This window comes from Ictalurus punctatus, chromosome 28 (genome assembly GCF_001660625.3).
Source record: "Ictalurus punctatus breed USDA103 chromosome 28, Coco_2.0, whole genome shotgun sequence".
In the NCBI taxonomy this organism is placed as follows: Eukaryota; Metazoa; Chordata; class Actinopteri; order Siluriformes; family Ictaluridae; genus Ictalurus; species Ictalurus punctatus.
Genome location: NC_030443.2, coordinates 19,148,458 through 19,167,352, shown reverse-complemented (window position 1 = coordinate 19,167,352; position 18,895 = coordinate 19,148,458). Strand labels below are relative to the sequence as shown.

Below are 18,895 nucleotides of genomic sequence, written 5' to 3'. Positions count from 1 at the left end.
ATTATTATTATGTCTACTACTACTACTATACAGTTTATAACTGTTAATAACAGAGCTGAGAGGCAAAGACTGGAGAAAAAATATGGATTTTATTACAGTTACAATAAAATAATATTATAAAACATGACCTCAAATGATTATATCCCATGAAAATGTTTAACATTGGCTTTCTTTTTCATTGGCTTTGTATACATACATCTATATATATATATACATACATATATATACACATACATATATATATATATATATTCTGTTTTTAGTCTACCATGGAAAAATACTGACAATATTTACACATTCTCAGACACAAAATACCTTGAACAAAAACAGAGGAGTAATAATCAAATCTGGCCACGTTCGTTCGTGATATCAATACCGATATTCAGTTCTTTAGTCAGCATTTCAGCAGCTGAAATATTACAGAATATGGCATAGAAAATACATAGTCTATAAAAAATAACGTGTATATAATATTTATAATAACTTTTTTTTAGATGATCAAGTCATTAGAACGTTTCATGTCTGTCTTGTAAAAGAAATTTTACAAATGGACACACCCTGATCCGCACACACACTGTCATCGACAATCCAGTAAAAAAGAAAAAAACTGTATTGTGAATCGGTATTAATAAGGCTCGGGTAGAGATCGGGTAAAAGTTTAGAGCTTGGTTTGTTGTAGAGAAACGTTGTCTTTCTTCGTTTCCTCCCTTTGGGCGCAGATGGTTTTCGTCTCGGAGCGATGAGAGGATTCGTCTCGTTTCTTCTGGACGCTGTGCCAAACGCCGTAGCCGAAATAGATCAGCAGCCCTGAACAGCAGATTAATCCGGTTATTGTTTGTTGAGAACACAGAGAGAAAAGTGATCATACTGTAGATATGTCATGGGTTCAATCTGGAATGTAGTAAATATATGACAGGGTAAGATAAGATAAGATAAGTGAGTCAGGAACTGAAGAAATGTCGCACCACGTGTGCCATAGGATTGGCCGCAGAGTATTTTTTTTAAACTAGCTTAATTTGGTGTAAAAATCTGTCCTGTCTGCTGCTCCTCCTCCAAGCACGGGGCAGCGTGATTCCTGTCCCAATGGATTTCTGTTAGCTCTTCATGCATTTCCATTTTTGACCACTAGGTGTAATAATAACTCTATAGAGCTAAATGGGGCAGCGAGTGCGCTGTACCAGAATTACGCAACATCTAGAACTGCGAGCAAATCTAAGGAACGTCAGCGTATACTTGACAAATATCGAGAAAAAAAAAAAAACGTTTGAGGATTTTATGAAGATTAACGATGTGCCTCAGCTGGGCAATACAAGTGTTGGTGTTACCTATTGCCATCCACACTGTGTAACGGATCCACGTCTCTCCTCCCAGCTGAATCATCAGATAAATGTTGACGAAAGTGCTGAGGATGGGAAGCACCGGCACAAGAGGAACCTGCAGCAAGGACATTTCGTTTTTAGCCACTATAGAAAGTGTAAGTAAAGTCTGATGAAGGTTATATTCCAGAGTCTCACCATGAAGGCGGCTTTGCTGCTGCTCTGTGGTTGTCTCCAGATGATGACGAGCGCAGTGAGTAAAAACAGCACGAGTACGCAGATGATCAGAATCATCCACCACGTCCCCACCAGGTCCAACCCCTTCGTCAGAATCACACTCACAGCCATTGTCAACACGACTGAAACACACACACACACACAGATTGTGTCACCAAGAGACTTGCTAATGAAGGTGTAAATGTTGCATTCTTGAATCTGAATCTGTCAGAAGGAAATTTGCTGACAGCAGCGCAGCTCCAAATCACAAGTTTAAATCATCATTTCTATAGTAACAGCTCATTCACAGGGAATTATATACTCATGTACTGTCTTTTATTCATTAGCTATCCAATACCCTGTTGCTAATAAGCTATTTAACATATTCCTATAAATTAGCACATTTTGCTAAAGCCAGAAACAGACACGCTAAACACATTATCAACGTCGCTACAGACAAAGTGTTCCATAAAAACTAGCTAGTGTTTTTAAGCGATGACTAGCGACAACAAAAGTACAGTATGATGTGAGCTTTATAATCACCTTGTCGTCCATTTTGTTTGCTACCATTTTATGTCACTACTTAGGGAGTATTGATGCTATGTTGACCGGAAGCTATGGAAGTTTTGTTTTAGCGGTTAAGTGTAATTACAGTGTAATATTATACACTCTGAGTCATTTCTCAACACGTTTGAGGGAGATGTTGACATTCTTGACCTGGTTTGGCTAGTTTTCGCTGTGAATGTGCTTTTACAAAAAGATTTAACAGATGCATGCTAGCTAGCTAAATTGTTAGCCTATTGACCAGTAACAATGGGCAGTCCTTTGGTTAACATATTATCGATTTGCCTGAATTTGCTTAGGATTTTAAAATTTTCATAGGCAGAACATGTGACATACTGTATTTTGCAGTACAATCACATCATTACAGTTATGTCCTGAGTGAAATGATTGTTTTTGAATGAAAGTCGTATAAACAGAAGACTCACTGATGATTATGGTCAGTATGGAGACGACTTTAGAGCTGGTGGCTGTAGGTGAAGATGGCGGTCGTATTAAACTCCACCTCTCCTTCTCGCTCAGCTTGTCCGAATCCCCTTGGTATCTGTGCGGACACACAGTCATACACACTCACTAACTAGCCATGGTGAGCTTGCGTTTATAGGAGTCTCCACTGACAGTACCTCTGACAGCTTTGTAAGAGTCAGAGGTAAAGATGTCACTTTTTCCGACGTCTTCAGGACAGAGGGGTTTACGCTTCTTTGCGTTTTTTTGAGAGAAACAGAAAGAGGCTGGTGAGGGAGTGACTGTTTATAGCTGCTATAACGTGACGTGACGTGAAAACAACATTAAATGTAAATATAAATGTACAAAACGTATGAAGTGTCATTCTTTAATAAATAAAAATGTAATTGTTTGTAAATTGCTTGGGTATAAAAGGAATAAAACACTTGGAGGCTTGCTGATGTGGGAAAATAAATAATAGGCTGGTATTAAGAGAATATTATATATTATATATACTGTATATATTAAGAGAAGGAGGTGAGCGGTAGGGGATGTAAGGGAAAAAGAGGAGGCGCAGGATGAGGAATATGTATAATATAAAGCGGACCTGAGGATGAGGATGCAGATGGCCACCAGCGTGTAGGCAAACAGCGTACCGATGGACATCATGTCCACCAGAGCTTTCAGGTCGAACACAAGCGCCATGATGGCTGCAAAAAACATTTACAAACACGATGTCATTAAATGGCATTAGATAGCACAGCGGCAGACTGAGGGAAAAAATGTCCTCGCTGTTTTCTTCTACAGGGTGGAGCAAAACAATTTTTTAAAAATGAAATAAATAAATAATCCGACGATTTATAATCACGTGATAGAAATAATGTTTTTCTGATTTTTATGATGTAATAATGTTAATACTGCATCACAGTCTATCCAGTTCCCCTCTACTTTTTAAATAAATTTCACTTGACTATAAACATTTCATTCTAAATTCGTCACTTCAGGTGCGTTTCTCAGCTACGTTACCTGCCACTATTCCCGACGTGAGCGTGGCGAAGACGGGACTCTGTCTGGAGCTCATTCGACTCAGGGGTTTGAAGAGAAGTCCATCTCGGGCCATGGCAAACAGGACACGCGGCATCGGGAACATCGCACCCAACAAACTGGCACAAAACGCATGTATTATTTAATAATTACAAAACTACTTCATGAAAATCTTTCTTTTCACAATCACCCTCTTTCCCCAAATGTAGTCGATCAGTAATATACGGCTAATTCGTTTAAATCTTTTCGTAAAATATTCTCATCAAACCGTAGACACGTATTTGTACTGGTGCATTTTACTGTTTAACCTCCGCGGTCACGCAGTCCCCTGAAACGTTTGGTATCTAAAAGCTGAAAGTGATGAGGATGATAATAACGATAGGACAGACATGCTGTTAGTTTTTTGTTTACGTTTCATCGTAGTTTACCCGTTATTATCCAGATCAACCTTGTCCAGATAGAGCGAGATGTTTTCCCAGTAAAATAACATCACAAACATTTCTCGGTCCATTATATCTACCTGTATGGAACTATACGTAAAAAATAAAATAAAATAAGTAAATTCTTTGCATACATAGTGTATACACTACATACGTTTGCTACGTAGTGTAACTGTTTACGTTTCTGCTGAAATCTTTTAATTGGTTAAATTACTTCAGTGAAGTTCAGTCCCAATAATTGCTTGTTTTTTTTATTCACGTTCCCTGTGCTTTGTGCATTTAGGCTTTCTTCAGACGGTTTAATAACAGGAAGATGAGTGGAATTATCTTGTATTAGAATGTTTGTTATTCTGTATAGAGTACTTTATTATTGTCATTAAGATGCATTGTAATAATTATAATTATACTCTGATTCTTACCCATTTCCTCTTCACTTTCCTCATACGGAGAAGCTTCCTGTTCTTGTTGCCATGGTAATTAATTGGTTTCACCTGTTGCTTATTATCCCTTGTTATCTCTGGTTTTGTCTGTTTGTCGGTTCCTGTGTTTTCTGAACTTTGGTTGCCCAGCGCTGATCCCTGAGGTTCTCCTTAACATCTACACTGTCAGGAGAAAGGTACTAAACCGTCCCACTGTTGATGGAGAGGTGCACTTTTTGTACGTTTAGTATCTTTTAAGCTGAAAGGTGCATGTGTCCCTTTAGAGCTCTAACAGGTACTATATCCACATTTCCAGGTGAAATACACATTAAAGATACATAAGATAAGGGTACTACCCCAGAAACAAGGAAATGTACACTTTAGTACCCTTGATTTTTTTTTCCTAAGAGTGCAAGAACTAAATTCATGGGACTTCTGATTACATAAGATAATGAATGTTTTCAGACATGCCTGTTTTAGAAAAATAAATTCTAGGAAGTACAGCATTAACCACTAAAACTAGTAAATGTTTAACTCTTGGTCTTTCATTTATTCATGTTCGTTGACTTCCTGTCGGTTTTTTTTTTTTATGGGATTTGACATTATCTAAGACTTTATGGTGTTCAACCTCATCACCAAATACATCAGACCCCATCTGTCTGCCTGAGTAACTCATTTTGACATTTGAGAGGATGAAAATGAGGTGAATTACGGCACGTTGTTATGCCTTAAATTACGTTTAGTGTCAAAATGACCCATTTAAAATCCTATTTATATCACACAAATGATGCTTAGGTCTGTCATCGCACACACACACACACACACACACACACACACACACACACACACACACACCTGCCATAAGCATATTGTGATGAACAGAAGGTAGAGCATAGATTTTAAGTATCTGTAATGTTATAAAATTTAAAAAAAGAATAAACCCTGGGATCTAGTAGTAAAGCGAATGAGAGGTTGTGTTACCTTGTAGAGAGTGCGCACAGAGACCCGACGGCCACGACGTACTTCGCTGGTTCCCAGCCTACGTGCGTGAAGGCCACAGGGAGAGGGCTCTGGACGCTCAGCAGGTAGTAGGGCATCATGAGCGTGAGAGCGGCCGAAACTCCAAAGTAGGCCAAAAAACAGATCAGGAGCGACGCCACGATACCCACGGGGATCGACTTCTGAGGGTTACGGACCTCCTCACCTTGAAGAGAAGAATAAAAAAAAGTTCTGGCGTAAGTAATGGCAAGGCTTTAGTCTTAGAGGAAAGGTGAAAAAAAAATCTAATGAATATACATGATATTAGGAAATAAAAAGGTGTCTAATTCTTTACATCACTCACGTATCCCATTTCAGTGCAAAAAATATCATTGTAAAATAAAAGAATCTGTTATCTGTGAACTGATTTGAGGAAATATGAACGTCATAGAATAGACCTTAATTTGCATATTGTCTCTTATTTTTCATACAGTCCTCAGTCTGTAGAAATTATACGGCCACAAGCACCCTTTGCAGACAGCTCCGTCAGTGCTTGGACCCCTAGTTGGATCCTGTAGGAATATCTTTTAAAAACCCTTTTTTTTCCATTAAAATGATTATTATTATTATTATTATTTTGTGTTGTGAGAAATGTGGTCAAAACATGCTTTTGCAAACAAATTTGCTTCTTAAGCCAAAGTGATGATCACATTTCATTATTTTAAAACACTAAAAAATGATCTTTAGTCCACGATAAACCATTCGGCTGAATTGTTTATTCTTGACCCACATTTTCTCCCAATTTACTCATAGCCAATAAGAAAAACAAAAAAACAATGCTAACTGCGTGATGCTAACTGGCTGTTATTGTTATTAGCACAAGGTGAGGGATGTGAGCTGCAACTTTTTTTGGACTAAACAGAAAATTAGCTTCCAGCAAAAAGGGTTCATCCTAATGACGTAAACAAAAATGGCAGATGAAAACAAAAATGAAAGATGCTTAATAGATTATAAGATGATGCACCTGTAGTGGCGATACAATCGAATCCTACAAAAGCGTAGAAGCAGGTCGCAGCTCCAGACAACGTTCCTGCAAATCCAAAAGGGAAAAATCCTCCAGTCCCGTATATCAACGTATCAGTAGTGCTGTTTGGGTTACTGTTTATGGTGAGATAAAAACATAAATAAATAAAAAAGTTCAGTACGTCAGTCCTTAGTTAGATTTTATGTGTTTAAAATCTACTGGAAAACCTTCGTGGACTTTTGTGTTGGTTCCTGGTGGTTGTGTAATGGTTCGAAAAGGAATGTAATGGTTCATAATGGTATTTTGTGTTTTATATACAGTAGGGTCCTAACGGGAAACACAAGACACACATAGAGCTGGAAAATAATCTGTTAATTCAATTAACACTGAATAGACAGTTGCAAAAGTTTACATCCCCTCTTGGTTTCTGGATTGAAAAAAATTAAATGTACCTCTACGTTACAATGTAAATCCAAGAAGGTTCAAATGAAATGTTAGTGTATCCACCAACGAATAGTGGGCATGCACGATATTAAAAATATTTGTAGCACATTCACAACGAGAGACTCACGTCATATCTCAGCGTAAAAAAATATTTGACTGATTTTTTGTTACCAGTGACAATTGTGAAACCAAGGACACAGAATGAACCGATGAGAAATGACATTTCTTTGACCTCTTCGTTTTGCCCTAAGGAGGGAGGGGGGTCTAACTTTTGCACTGAACTGTACTCTGAGTATGTTGCTGAATCAAGAACGATTTGACTCCTGAACCCAACCGCTAAAACTAATTCTTATTAAAAAGCATTGCAGTTCTCTGAGGTAATAAAGGAACTTACGTCGATGTGGTGGTGTTGACGATGTCCTCTTCGGTTAGCTGCCAGTTTTTAATGTCACCTTTAATAAATCCAGCAATGATGACGAACACCAGCACAAGCACGTTTACGGCGGTGAAGATCTTGTTGACCATCGCGGACTCCTTGACTCCGAAAGCAAGGATACCTGAGAAAGATTTACACCCAAGATTTAGAAATAAGAATTCAAAGCACCACATATACTATTACTACTACCGATACTAATGCAGATATTTATAACATTACATTTAAATTCAGTTTTAAATTACAAGTATATTTATATTTTGAGGTTAAAATGGAAATTGGACAATTTACAGTTTATCCTGAGAATTTATGTTATTTTAAAATAATGGTTCAGGATCATTGAGTAGCATCTGATTTTTAAATCCTGCCTGATTAAAAAAAAAATATCTCCAGGAAAAAGATTACATTTGTTTGGTAATCTTTAGTACTACAGGGCACACAAACTTTTGGACTTGACTCTAACATCTGAGAGGGAAATTACTCATTTTTACTTTGTAATAATTTTGTTCTTGTTCATGTTCATCAGATGATAACGCCTAAGAAGGCCATGTGATGTCACTGAGATCAGTACAGAATGTTGATCTGCGTACAGAGACACAGACATGTTCTTCTGTTCATGGTTCGTCTAAACATCTTCCAATGTCCTAAAACAAAGCCTGTTGGAACTGCCTCAAACCGCTTCTTATCGGGACACAGAACTATGTCATGCTCTGCGTTTCATATATGTAGTAGTGGTTCAGCACAAGCACTTCAGATGCTCTCATTATTCTATCCTGCTTTATTCTATCCTGTATTAACCATCTTTCTGTAATAAACCTTTTTACCTTCAGAGGACGAGTCTGCGAGTGTTGTCTAATTTCCACGACACATCTGATTTATGGTGTAACTCACCTGCCAGAAGCATAATAAGTGCAGCTGCAAAGAAGTCTGGGTAAGGAGCGAGTCCAGGTAAGTTCATGGCTACATTGTTCCTCATATAAGAATCAATGACGTTCCCGATGAGGTCATCAAACGTTCCGCTCCAGGCCCGGGCGACGCTGGACGTACCTGCGGAAATTCAGCGAAAATATCTACTCAGCATGTACGCAGTTATTCATTATTCGTCTGTCAATATTCTCATGGATTTATATTCCTAGTGCCATATTTCTCCATCCCAAGATCCTTCGTTCTCTGTGCTCTCAGTTCCCTGAGCTATATTTTCCCAAAGTGCATATATTTTAGGGTTCTACATTCCCAGGTTCCGATTGTTAGCACCCTGTGTTCCCAGAGTTATATGTTCTCAGGTACCTATATTTCCAGTATTCCATGGTATATTTCCCCATTTAAAGGCGTTATGTTCCCGATGATCTCTCTCAGGGGGGCTGTGTGTATTTTTTCACATATTTTCAACCTCCCATGTTCCCAGAGAATTTTTCCTTGGTTAGTTATTCGGCTGTGGTCCCTGTGTCCTATATTTTCATGGCCCTGTATTCTCACTTCCCTGTATTTCCAGAATCCTATATTTTCAGGAAATGTCTCCCAACTTCCTAGATTTCGAGGTTCCTACGTTCCCAAAGGGCTATTTTTTCTGGGGTCTTTTTCTCCCTGTGCCATGTATTTTCAAGGTCCTATGTTTCCCAGGGTACTAAATTCCCAAGGCCACATTTTCCCTTTGGATATTTTCTTAGGGTTCCCTGTTCCCAAGGTAATATTTTCCCAATGTCCATTATCTCTAGGTCCTACATTCCAAGTGCATTTATTCCCAGGGGTTTATATTTGCAGGTCAAATTTGCCAGGTCTCTATGGCTATTTTCCCAGAGAAGATATAATTGGCTATGCTGATATGGACCTTGATCATAAATGAATATAGATACTGATAAACTGATATTATTATTTTTATGACCAACATTTTTTTGCTTTGTCTGAATCCAAAGCATTATGAGTTCTGTTGTCTTGCCTATGACGTAGGACAGCAGCAGGTTCCATCCTGTAATGAAGGCCCACACTTCACCCACAGTCACGTAGCTGTACAGATACGCAGAACCTGTTTTGGGCACACGGGCGCCGAACTCGGCGTAACACAGCCCAGCAAACACGGACGCCACGGCGGCGATGAAGAAGGAGACGATGATGCTGGGGCCGGATACAGTGCGCGCCACCTCACCCGAGAGCACGTAGACGCCAGCGCCCAGGGTGCTGCCCACGCCCAGTGCCACCAGGTCCAGCGTAGTCAAACAGCGGCAGAAATCAGAGCTCTCGCCATCCGGCTCCAGCGGCTTCACCCGGGACAGACCCTTTAGGAAGGTGAGCAGCTTAGAGCAAGGCATCCTGGGATGAAGAATAAATTCATCTGTCATTCAGTCAATAAATTGTTCATTCAGAAATGATCAGTGATTTAAAAAAGCAGGAATTCTTGTAAGCGGTTATTGTATTTTTAATTTTTTTTTTTTAAAGAAATTGATTTATTAAAGATTTATGAAATTTGTAACTTTTTATAGTTACACTTAATGTTATGGAACATCCAATTACCAATTTGTACCTATAGCAAATAATGATCTTAACAGAAGGACAGTTTGCCTCTTAGCCTCACTGAACAGGTCTCATGTGAATTTTAATACTGAAAGAAGACCATGTTGTACAAAAAAAATATCCTTTCCACATTTACTTTTTAACTTGAAATACGTTTAAACAAGTGTGGACGCTTGAAAATTTGACTCAAGTACAATTTTACTGCTACTTTTAACGATTAAAATTAAAATACAATGCCACACACACTTTCACCTAAATTGCAACTTGGTACATCACATGACCACGTACTTTACACGTATCTCACACACATTTTCACGATTTTTCTAGTGAGTCGACGTCACCTTTTCGTGTAATTTTGTCAATTTCTTGAATTCTATTGGCTGTACAGACGTCGGATTTTGACCCGAAGTCAAATAAATATTGTACTTTAAGCACAGACTATGACCTTTAATGTGTCATGTGTGCCTATTAAAGTGGGGTCTATAAGCCCCCAATATCACTCACATTTGGAATTTTTGCACTTTTCCCCATTTTGAGGACCCCAAAAAGAAAAAAAACTGGCATTCTTTGTTGACGTCCGAGCATCCCCACAGATAGAAAACATGTTTTCCTCGATCTCTGCCAAATTTCACGTGGTTGGGAATAATATTTCTGGAGATATTAGATCCTAAACATGGCTTTCCAGAGAATTGTACTATGTAATGTGCGTCAGTTCATGTGTATGAAAAAAAATCACAGACCTTGATTTTAGGGCAAAATATACCAAAAAAAACCAAACCCCAGAATGAACAAATCTGGGAATATTGTTTTCTGTACTTTTTAATCTCCGTAAAAGATAACAGTCATATAAACTGTCAATCTTATATCACATAAAGTCTGATGTCAGAGGTGATCATGTCGTCCTCCGCCTGTCCTCCACCCACACAGAAATCCAGTTACGATCAGGAGGAGGATTCACTTACGAGGAATTTGACTTTGCAGCTGATTACATCGATACAGAGCAAGTAATAAAACTAATATATGAATAGTGCGTGTATTATAGATTAGATTCCCTTCAATGACATTGTAGTTTACATGATTTACACGATCAAACCTTAAAAACATCGATGAATCTGTCACTGACTCCCGTATCCGATACCTCCAACACTCCGAAATCTCACTCCATGTGAAATAATACATTTAATAAACGTAACACTGCTAGAATTAATCGTGTCCTCGTGTTTGAATCGTCTGCTTTTACCTGGAAACCATTTATCAAAATGTTCCGGTTTTTTAAATTTTGCTTAAATTTATGTATTTATTTATTTATTTTGATCTGAATCATTCTGATTGTAAATAAAGTTCTTTAAATAAAAAAAAAAAGAGAAGATTCTGAGAGAGAAAATTCTGCATCTATAAACCTCACAGATAATCTACATCTCACACAAGTCTGATCTGAAGGATATTTCCGAATTTTCTTTCTCATGCGAAAGAGATTTTATTCCAAGCAGGTTTCAGGAGAAATCATTCGGACGTCACTGAGAACACGCTGAGAGAGAGAGGTGGATGTTGTTCGAGCGTTAGAGAAACGTTCGTATTGAGTACACAAATTGTTCCCGTACCTTCTAACGTTGTCTTCTTGTCAGAGTTTTAACTCTCGAATCAAGTCCAAATCTCAGAATTCAATTTTACAGAATTCACACACGTTAGAAAGCAAATGACAGAATTACAGACGTGTGTGCTGATGCGTTCAGTTCAATCTAATCTAGACATTTTTTAATAAAAAAGCACTCCATTTAAATAGTGAAGCTGAATATGTGAGTGCGCTTACCTGAGGGCTCAGAGTGCAGTGTGGGCAACGTCTGAAGGTGTGGCTGCGTGTGTGTGTGTGTGTGTGTGTGTGTGTGTGTGTGTGTGTGTGGAGTCGACCACAGTCCATCCTTCACGGCCCCTCCTGTCTTAGCTCACGTGTTTCAAACGTGTTCATGTGCAGTTTTTGACAGATTCTGTTACATTTAGGAGGGATGTGCGATTCCTGGGATCCTGGACGAGTTCCTCTGCTTCACACTCACAAACACACACTCACACACTCCCACACACTCACACTCACACACACACACAAACACACTTACACACTCACACACTCAAACGTCACACAGAACTGAGGAATGGAAATAACGTGTGGAACAGGTCAAATACCACACTGATAATAATAATAATAATAATAATAATAATAATAATAATAATAATAATAATACAAAATAACAACACTAATTATTATTATTATTATTATTATTATTATTATTATTATTATTATATTTATTATTATAATTGTTTTTATTATTATATTTATTATTAGTGTTATTATTATTATTATTATTATTATTATATTTATTATTATAATTGTTATTATTATTATATTTATTATTAGTGTTGTTGTTGTTATTATTATTATTATTATTATTATTATTATTATTATTATTTATCGCTGTCGTCGTTGTTGTCATTGTTGTTAGTATATGTGTAGAAATGAGTTCCTTAAGGGTTCTATTTAAGAGTTTCCTCACTAAAAGAAAAAAACATTTTAAAAGGTGATTTTTAAAAAGTTGATCTGCACCGAGTCAATTGATATCATTTTCTTAAAAGAAAAATAAAATCAAATCACACATCCTGAGTTCAAATCCCAGGACTCTCGAACGCAGACAATGCGCTCGAACTCGGAGATCTCGTCTGAGTGTGTGTGTGTGTGTGTGTGTGTGTGTGTGTGTGTGTGTGTGTGTGTGTGTGATCACGTTCAAATAGGAATGCCAAAGGTGAGATAATCTCTAATGAGAGAGACTTTGAGATATACATTACTGATAACTTTTACAGCCGTGTGCAAAAGCAGATGGAGGACTTCACGACTGTGCAAATAAATCCGACGCACACATTTAACCTACGTTTCTATAGAATACATATTAAAATATTGTCGTTCTTTTAATACATTTTTTATAGGATCATGAAGAATAAAGAATAAGTGAGTGCAGCTGCTGCTTATCAGTTATCAGCGGGGGATAAGGAGCAAACTATGATCTCACGCTGACTGGAAATCTCTTATCACGCTTCTTCATGTCTGCAAAGTGCTTACGAGAGACGAGCAAACTCAGCATCATTTCCAAGAACGTTCTGTGAACTGTGGCAAAACTGCTAAGCAGGGTGTTTTGGAATTCTGGATCCGGATTGGTCAGGAGGTGTTGATTAGTTTTCTAGAACAGCGGCTCTGACAGTAGCACAGGCTTATATTAATGCGCTCGCTCTAACACGTTATCGTTTCTATAGTGACGGCTCGTTCGCAGGGACGCGCACAGCGGACGCTCCGCGTAAACGGATTTACAAATCCTGTTGCTACGTTGAGGAGACGTTTATTTAACGTTCATGGAAGGAGTCTCCAGTGTCAGCGCTTCGTAACAGTCAGAGGTAAAGTTTTCCCACATCTTCAGGACAGCTGAGTTTTTACGCTTCTTTACGGTTTCTCGGTAACATGACAAGCTTGTTGTTGTTGTTGTTTTTTTTTTGTCCGATTACGTTAAAAGAGATGGACTAAAGAGAGTCTGGTGAGGGATCTCCGTATAATAATCCTAATCAGATATCAGATTAGATGTACAGAGGGTGAGCGAGATTTCGCTGATGTGACAAACTGACAGTCACCGGGCAGCCGAGTCGACTTCATTAAACATTAATTATTAATCTGTTTAGGTTGCAATAAGGAAACCGGATCACGAGATCATTATCACAACCAAAGAAAACTGCTTTAAAGATTCATTTCTTTATTGTGTGCTGTAAATGAGCAACAGGTCTGATTTCCTAAAAACACCATGATGTTCATGACTTTATAGTCTTAATATGGGAGAGAACGCCCTGTGAACATCGTCCCACCCGCCGTCCCTGGTCTTTAATATCTCCTCGCAGCAGCAGTGCTTTAATACAAGCAAATCAACGCTGTAGCACATTCCTAACAGTAGAACTATTTCCTATTTCCCCGTTATTTCCTGATAAGTCAAGAAAAACCCCCACTCCATATCGCTCTGCTACAGTAAAATCCTGAGTGACGGACGCTGTGATGAAGCAGGGTTACTGTTCCCACCCTGAAGCTAATTATTTTCCTCTAACAGCATGTCCGTGAGTGTTTTATTCCTCTTACGCCATAACAGTTCACCAACACTTACAATAACAAGATGTCTTTTGGAACCTCGCCAAAGTTAGTTCCTGTTCTTACTTATGTTACAGCAGCTATAAACAGTCGCTCCCTCACCAGCCTGTCTTTATTCTCTCTCTCTCTCTCTCGATGTTAATCAGACAAAAAATCGCAGCTTGTCGTGTTTCCGCTAACCCCAAAGAAGCGTAAAATCCTCTGTCCAGAAGATGTGGGAAAACTTAAAGTTACAGCTTTAACTCTGACTGTTACACACATTTCACCTTCCATACATGTTACAAACATTTATCTGTAGCGTCCACCGTACAAGTCCCTGTGAATGAGCTGTTACTATAGAAACGATAAAGAATTAGGATGAGTGCATTAATATACACCTTAATCAATCAGAATCCAGAATTATTCAGCCCCATGATGTGTATATATATATATATATATATATATATATATATATATATATATATATATATATATATACACACACACTGATAAATCCTGATATACGTACAGTACGTGTGAGATGGCAGAAAGGGATTTTATTTGCTGAATGAGACGGTGCTTTAAATAATGCTGACGACAGAAGGTCGAACTACTCACCACATGGAGGAATTCACACTCAGCCCCTTTTAATGAAAGTTCCTGACCTCTTCACTCATCAGTCCGATGAACCGTTGAGTTCACACTGGTGAGCAGTTTTTCCTACAAGCATTTCTGGTTGATCATTACATTACAAGCTTGCGCTGTTCGTGTTTCACGTCGGTAGAAGATTTTAGAATATTTACATGCATTTATTGTAGAATTAGGCCTTTATAGAAGCACCGTGGTTACGGGTGGAACTGTATGATAAAATTCACATTATTATTAAATCACTAGCACTTGCGAAAGTGTAGATTTCGTGAGAATTATTGAATAAATGAATAAAATGAATATTTTGAAAAGATTTATGCTTATCTTGACGGAATGTTCTGGAATTTGAATTTCAGATGCCACCTGATGATGTCACAGAGGGCGTTACAGCTGACCAATCAGCAGAGCAGGTGCACATTGTAGATCACGCCCCCTCCCCTACCCCATATCTTCTATATATGTGTGTATCTCTCTCTCTCTCTCTCTCTCTCTCTCTATATATATATATATATATATATATATATATATATATATATACACACACACACACACACAGACATTTTTATCTGTATATTATGAGATATCCTATGATGGAACGTTTTACACACTGAGTAGACTATTCCACTGAAGTGTTCATTATCTTATTGTGGCGACGTTACATCATCACACCCCTAAAGTTCATCCATATCAGTGTGCGAAATCTTTAAAATTTCATTATTTTAAGTGAAATTTTGTGTTTTCGTGAATTTGTGCTGTTTGACTGACAAGGACATGTGATGTTAAAATATATATTTTTCAAACAATCAATGATATATATTGATGATCATTTATACGGGCCAGTGATTGCGTTGTTTTGAGATAGTATGTTAATAAAATATACAATGAAATAAATAAACGAGTAACACTTAAATCAAAACAATATTTCTAACGTTAGCACAGAACTTGGTGACTTGTACACGCATTATTTACATCTACTGGCTACGTTTATTTATATATATATACACACACACACACACACACACACACACATATATATATATATATATATATATATATATATATATATATGTATCGATATATATATATATATATATATATATATATATATATATATATATATATATATATATATATATATATTAGACAGTTGAATAAATGTATTATGTGTAATGTCACCACCTTGTGGTCGACTGAGGAAGTAATGAAATACGTCATTCGAAATGTTTCATGTAATTAATTTTTTTTCTGGAATATCGTAAAAATACGGACTTTAATAAATTCTCCAAAATACTATTTCGCCATGATATATATCCTAAATAGCATTTTATTGTGCTGTAATGTATTTTGAACGCACGTTCAATACTTTCTCAGAACAGAACGCCTTCTGAGGCGAATAAGCTATTAGCAAGCTAACGAGCATAAGAGCAAGCTAACGAGCAGCGAAGTATTCACGTGACCATGTACTACGTTCCAAATCGCGTGCTAAGGTACTAAGTGATAGGTACGGATAAATCGCACTACAGATAGCTTCTATTTTGCTTTTATTCTTAGTAGGGTAGAACGCGGTTTGGGACGCGCCCCGTCACGAGCGCCTAAATTGAGGGGCGAATGGCGGCGGTTTGTCTGATTCAACATGGCGGCTTGTGCTGTTCGGTTGGTGAGCATGTGTCAACGTGTTGTTTGCGTGTAAAATGTGCTTTTTAACTGAAAAAAAACCCTGCGTCTTGTCGCATGTAGTGGTCACATTTCGACTTTGAACACACAATACGCTCAATGTATTATATTTCTGACTGCTTTGTGTTCCACCAGACCGCAAAATATGCCAAAAAAAAGTTAATTAGGCGAGTCTAATTAGGCGTTAATTAACTTATTTTTTTCTTTTCCTTTTGACAGATTGACAAACGGCCGAAGAAAGTAGTTGAGAAAAAAGAGACTGCTGTGGTGGTACTTGTGAGAAAAGAGCTGCATGCAAAGCACGCTTTGCAAAACCGGTTTGTTAAAATATAGACCTAAAAAAGTGACATTTTTATAACAATCCTGAATTATTATTATTATTATTATTATTATTATTATTGTTTTGTGTGTGTATATACACAGTATGTTTAATGTGGTTAAATTAAGTCTTTTGTGGTCTTGAAATGTATGTCTTTGTGTTTATTTATTTTATTTTTTTTATCAAGGTGGGCCTTATGGTTCTACAAGAATGATAAGAGTAAAATGTGGCAAGATAATTTGAGACTCATCACCAAGTTTGATACTGTTGAGGATTTCTGGGGGTAAGTCCGAAGCGAACTCTGGGTTTGAGGTGGTGTCGCACATCTACATTTTCGAATCCACTTTCTTTTATAAGAAGTGCTGCTGTTTCTGAGGTTTGTTTTCGGGGGTGGACGTGGAGACGAGCTCGATGAAGCAGGACTCGGTTGCGGTGCGAGAACACAACGAGCCTTCGACATCGCTCTTTTGCAGAGGAGGAGTTTTCATGTAGAAACAGACTGTCTAAATGATCTACGAGACCTCGGAAAGTGTGGAGAAATGACATCCGAGCTTAATATCCATCAGCACATGGTTATTTATTTTCAAACCGAAGGGTTTGGTTCTGTTTTGTAAGATGCGATCTGGCTGTTTGTCTGTTTCTTTATTTCCCGTGTGGGATGTTCTGTGGCTCAGTGATTGCTGAAGGCTTTGTGGAGGGATGACTGATCTGATCTCCTGCTGGGTTTACACACTCGAACACAATAAAGATGTCCATGTCCCCCTAGTGAAGGAGACGTGGCTGCCAACTCGCTAAAACTAGCTCATTAAAAAAAAACTAACAGTAGTGATGGCGTTGGATCCAAATGATTCAACTCTTATTTTTTCCCTGTTTGAACTGACTTTTTATTTTAATCATTTAAAAAAATAATTTCCCAAAGCTCATCACTTAACAAACGGTACTAATTTTGAGGTGTGTAGCCCTTATATGCAAGCTCTGTCTTACCAGACCTCGCAGTGGTTTAAGAGATCGGCCCTCGAGTCTGTTTCGCAGTGACTCTTGAGTGGAAAACTAAGGTTTGTTATTCGCCCAACTGCTCAGACTCCGTGAGATGATTGACTCTGCAACTTGCGATGGATCTTGGATCTGTTTGATTCACTGGTAGTTGTTTGTTTTCGTAGTTGAACATGGCAGACAACGATGACCTTTGGTTCGCAGAGGTAGCGGATTGCGTCTTTTGACGCATTCGTTATTGGTTCAGGGCTCAACACACAGACCGTTAACGCCAACGCTGCGTAGACGCCACACCGATATTGATTCGGACCGACATCTGAACCGGCTCAACCAATTAATTAAAAACGAATCTGTTCGAAACGGCGTCTCGTTCGTGAGTCAAGCGTCACTATTAAATGAGTCCTGGCATGGAGACGGCTCCTTCTCAGATCATACGGAGTTGTTGGCTGCTTTAAACGTAGTTTTCCTACCTCGGATCGCTCGTCACGTGTCGAGATCACACGCGCTCAACTTGTGCATTCAACAAGAGCGAGTCCCTTCATGCGGAGGTGGTGTAGCACCATAAGGCAGGAGTGAGTTGGCACATTAACACCAGCAGTCTGGCACCAGCACGGGTGTTTAGAGCACTTCTTCCTGGCATTAAACGCAGTGTCAGGTTTCAGTTTACACTCTGTGGAGGAGGTAAAGAGAAAACCTTAAGGTTTTTAATTCTCAGTGTGAAGAGTGCTGAGTTCTCAGTTTTTTTTTTTTTTTGCTTTTTTTTTTTTTTTTTCTTCTTTCCCTTTTTCTTCTTTCCTTCCTGCAGGTTGTACCATAACATTCAGATGGCTAGCAAACTCTCGTCTGGATGCGACTATTCAGTGTTCAAGGTGAATGACGTATAGTGAGACGGCTCTAACCTTTATAGAATTGATCTAGAGCTCGCGCACAAGATTGCTATTACTTTAACGGACGGCGTGGTAGCTTTTTGTAGATATTTACTGAAACCGATCTAGATGGCGTGAGGGTTTGCGATACAGTATGCTGTGAAGTTCTGTCTGTGCGTCACGAACGGTTGTGCATTATAACGTGTGTTTTGATGCAGGACGGGATCGAGCCCATGTGGGAGGACAGGAGCAATAAATGCGGCGGCCGTTGGCTCATTACCCTCTCCAAACAGCAGAGACACACTGAGCTCGACCGCTTTTGGCTGGAGACGGTCTGAGACACACACACTAACACACACTGTCTCATGTTTCTTTACAAATTGCATGACCTGTCTTTACAGGAATAATTGTAATGATTAAT

At 38.4% G+C, this 18,895-nt stretch overlaps 2 protein-coding genes across 4 annotated transcripts in view; one reads left to right on the top strand and one right to left on the bottom strand.

The window, feature by feature from the left end:
- Positions 1–70: 70 nt before the first annotated feature.
- Positions 71–14,928, bottom strand: zgc:175280 (cationic amino acid transporter 2 family protein). 2 transcript variants are annotated; one of them, XM_053677134.1, is made up of 13 exons: positions 14,593–14,927; positions 11,638–11,967; positions 9,256–9,626; positions 8,211–8,366; positions 7,281–7,443; positions 6,443–6,576; positions 5,422–5,644; positions 3,564–3,700; positions 3,145–3,247; positions 2,522–2,637; positions 1,515–1,675; positions 1,326–1,434; positions 71–807 (listed from the first exon to the last, which is right to left on the bottom strand). In XM_053677134.1, the coding sequence occupies exons 3-13, from the start codon at positions 9,623–9,625 to the stop codon at positions 659–661; spliced, it is 1,821 nt and encodes a 606-aa protein (XP_053533109.1). In that variant the 5' UTR covers position 9,626; positions 11,638–11,967; positions 14,593–14,927; the 3' UTR covers positions 71–658. The 2 variants fall into 2 exon arrangements, with proteins under 2 accessions (XP_053533109.1, XP_017315676.2); XM_017460187.3 differs by lacking the exon at positions 11,638–11,967 and having other exon boundaries at positions 14,593–14,928.
- The window catches only part of eif4e1b (eukaryotic translation initiation factor 4E family member 1B), a 6,559-nt gene continuing 2,193 nt past the window's right edge, over positions 14,530–18,895 (top strand). Inside the window, exons 1-6 of one of the 2 annotated variants that reach the window (XM_047151795.2) lie at positions 14,530–14,680; positions 14,979–15,032; positions 16,516–16,613; positions 16,803–16,898; positions 18,414–18,477; positions 18,693–18,806. In XM_047151795.2, the coding sequence (XP_047007751.1) occupies positions 14,979–15,032; positions 16,516–16,613; positions 16,803–16,898; positions 18,414–18,477; positions 18,693–18,806 (426 nt within the window). In that variant the 5' untranslated portion in view covers positions 14,530–14,680. Of the gene's footprint in view, positions 14,681–14,978; positions 15,033–16,255; positions 16,280–16,515; positions 16,614–16,802; positions 16,899–18,413; positions 18,478–18,692; positions 18,807–18,895 lie in introns of those variants that run through there. The other variant, XM_017460273.3, reaches the window with a different exon arrangement.

Coding starts and splice junctions, on each gene's coding strand:
- zgc:175280 (XM_017460187.3), bottom strand. Junction 8,367..9,255: donor GCTGCTGTCCTACGTCATAG/GCAAGACAACAG, acceptor GAATTTCCGCAG/GTACGTCCAGCGTCGCCCGG. Junction 808..1,325: donor CACAGTGTGGATGGCAATAG/GTAACACCAACA, acceptor TCTGCTGTTCAG/GGCTGCTGATCTATTTCGGC.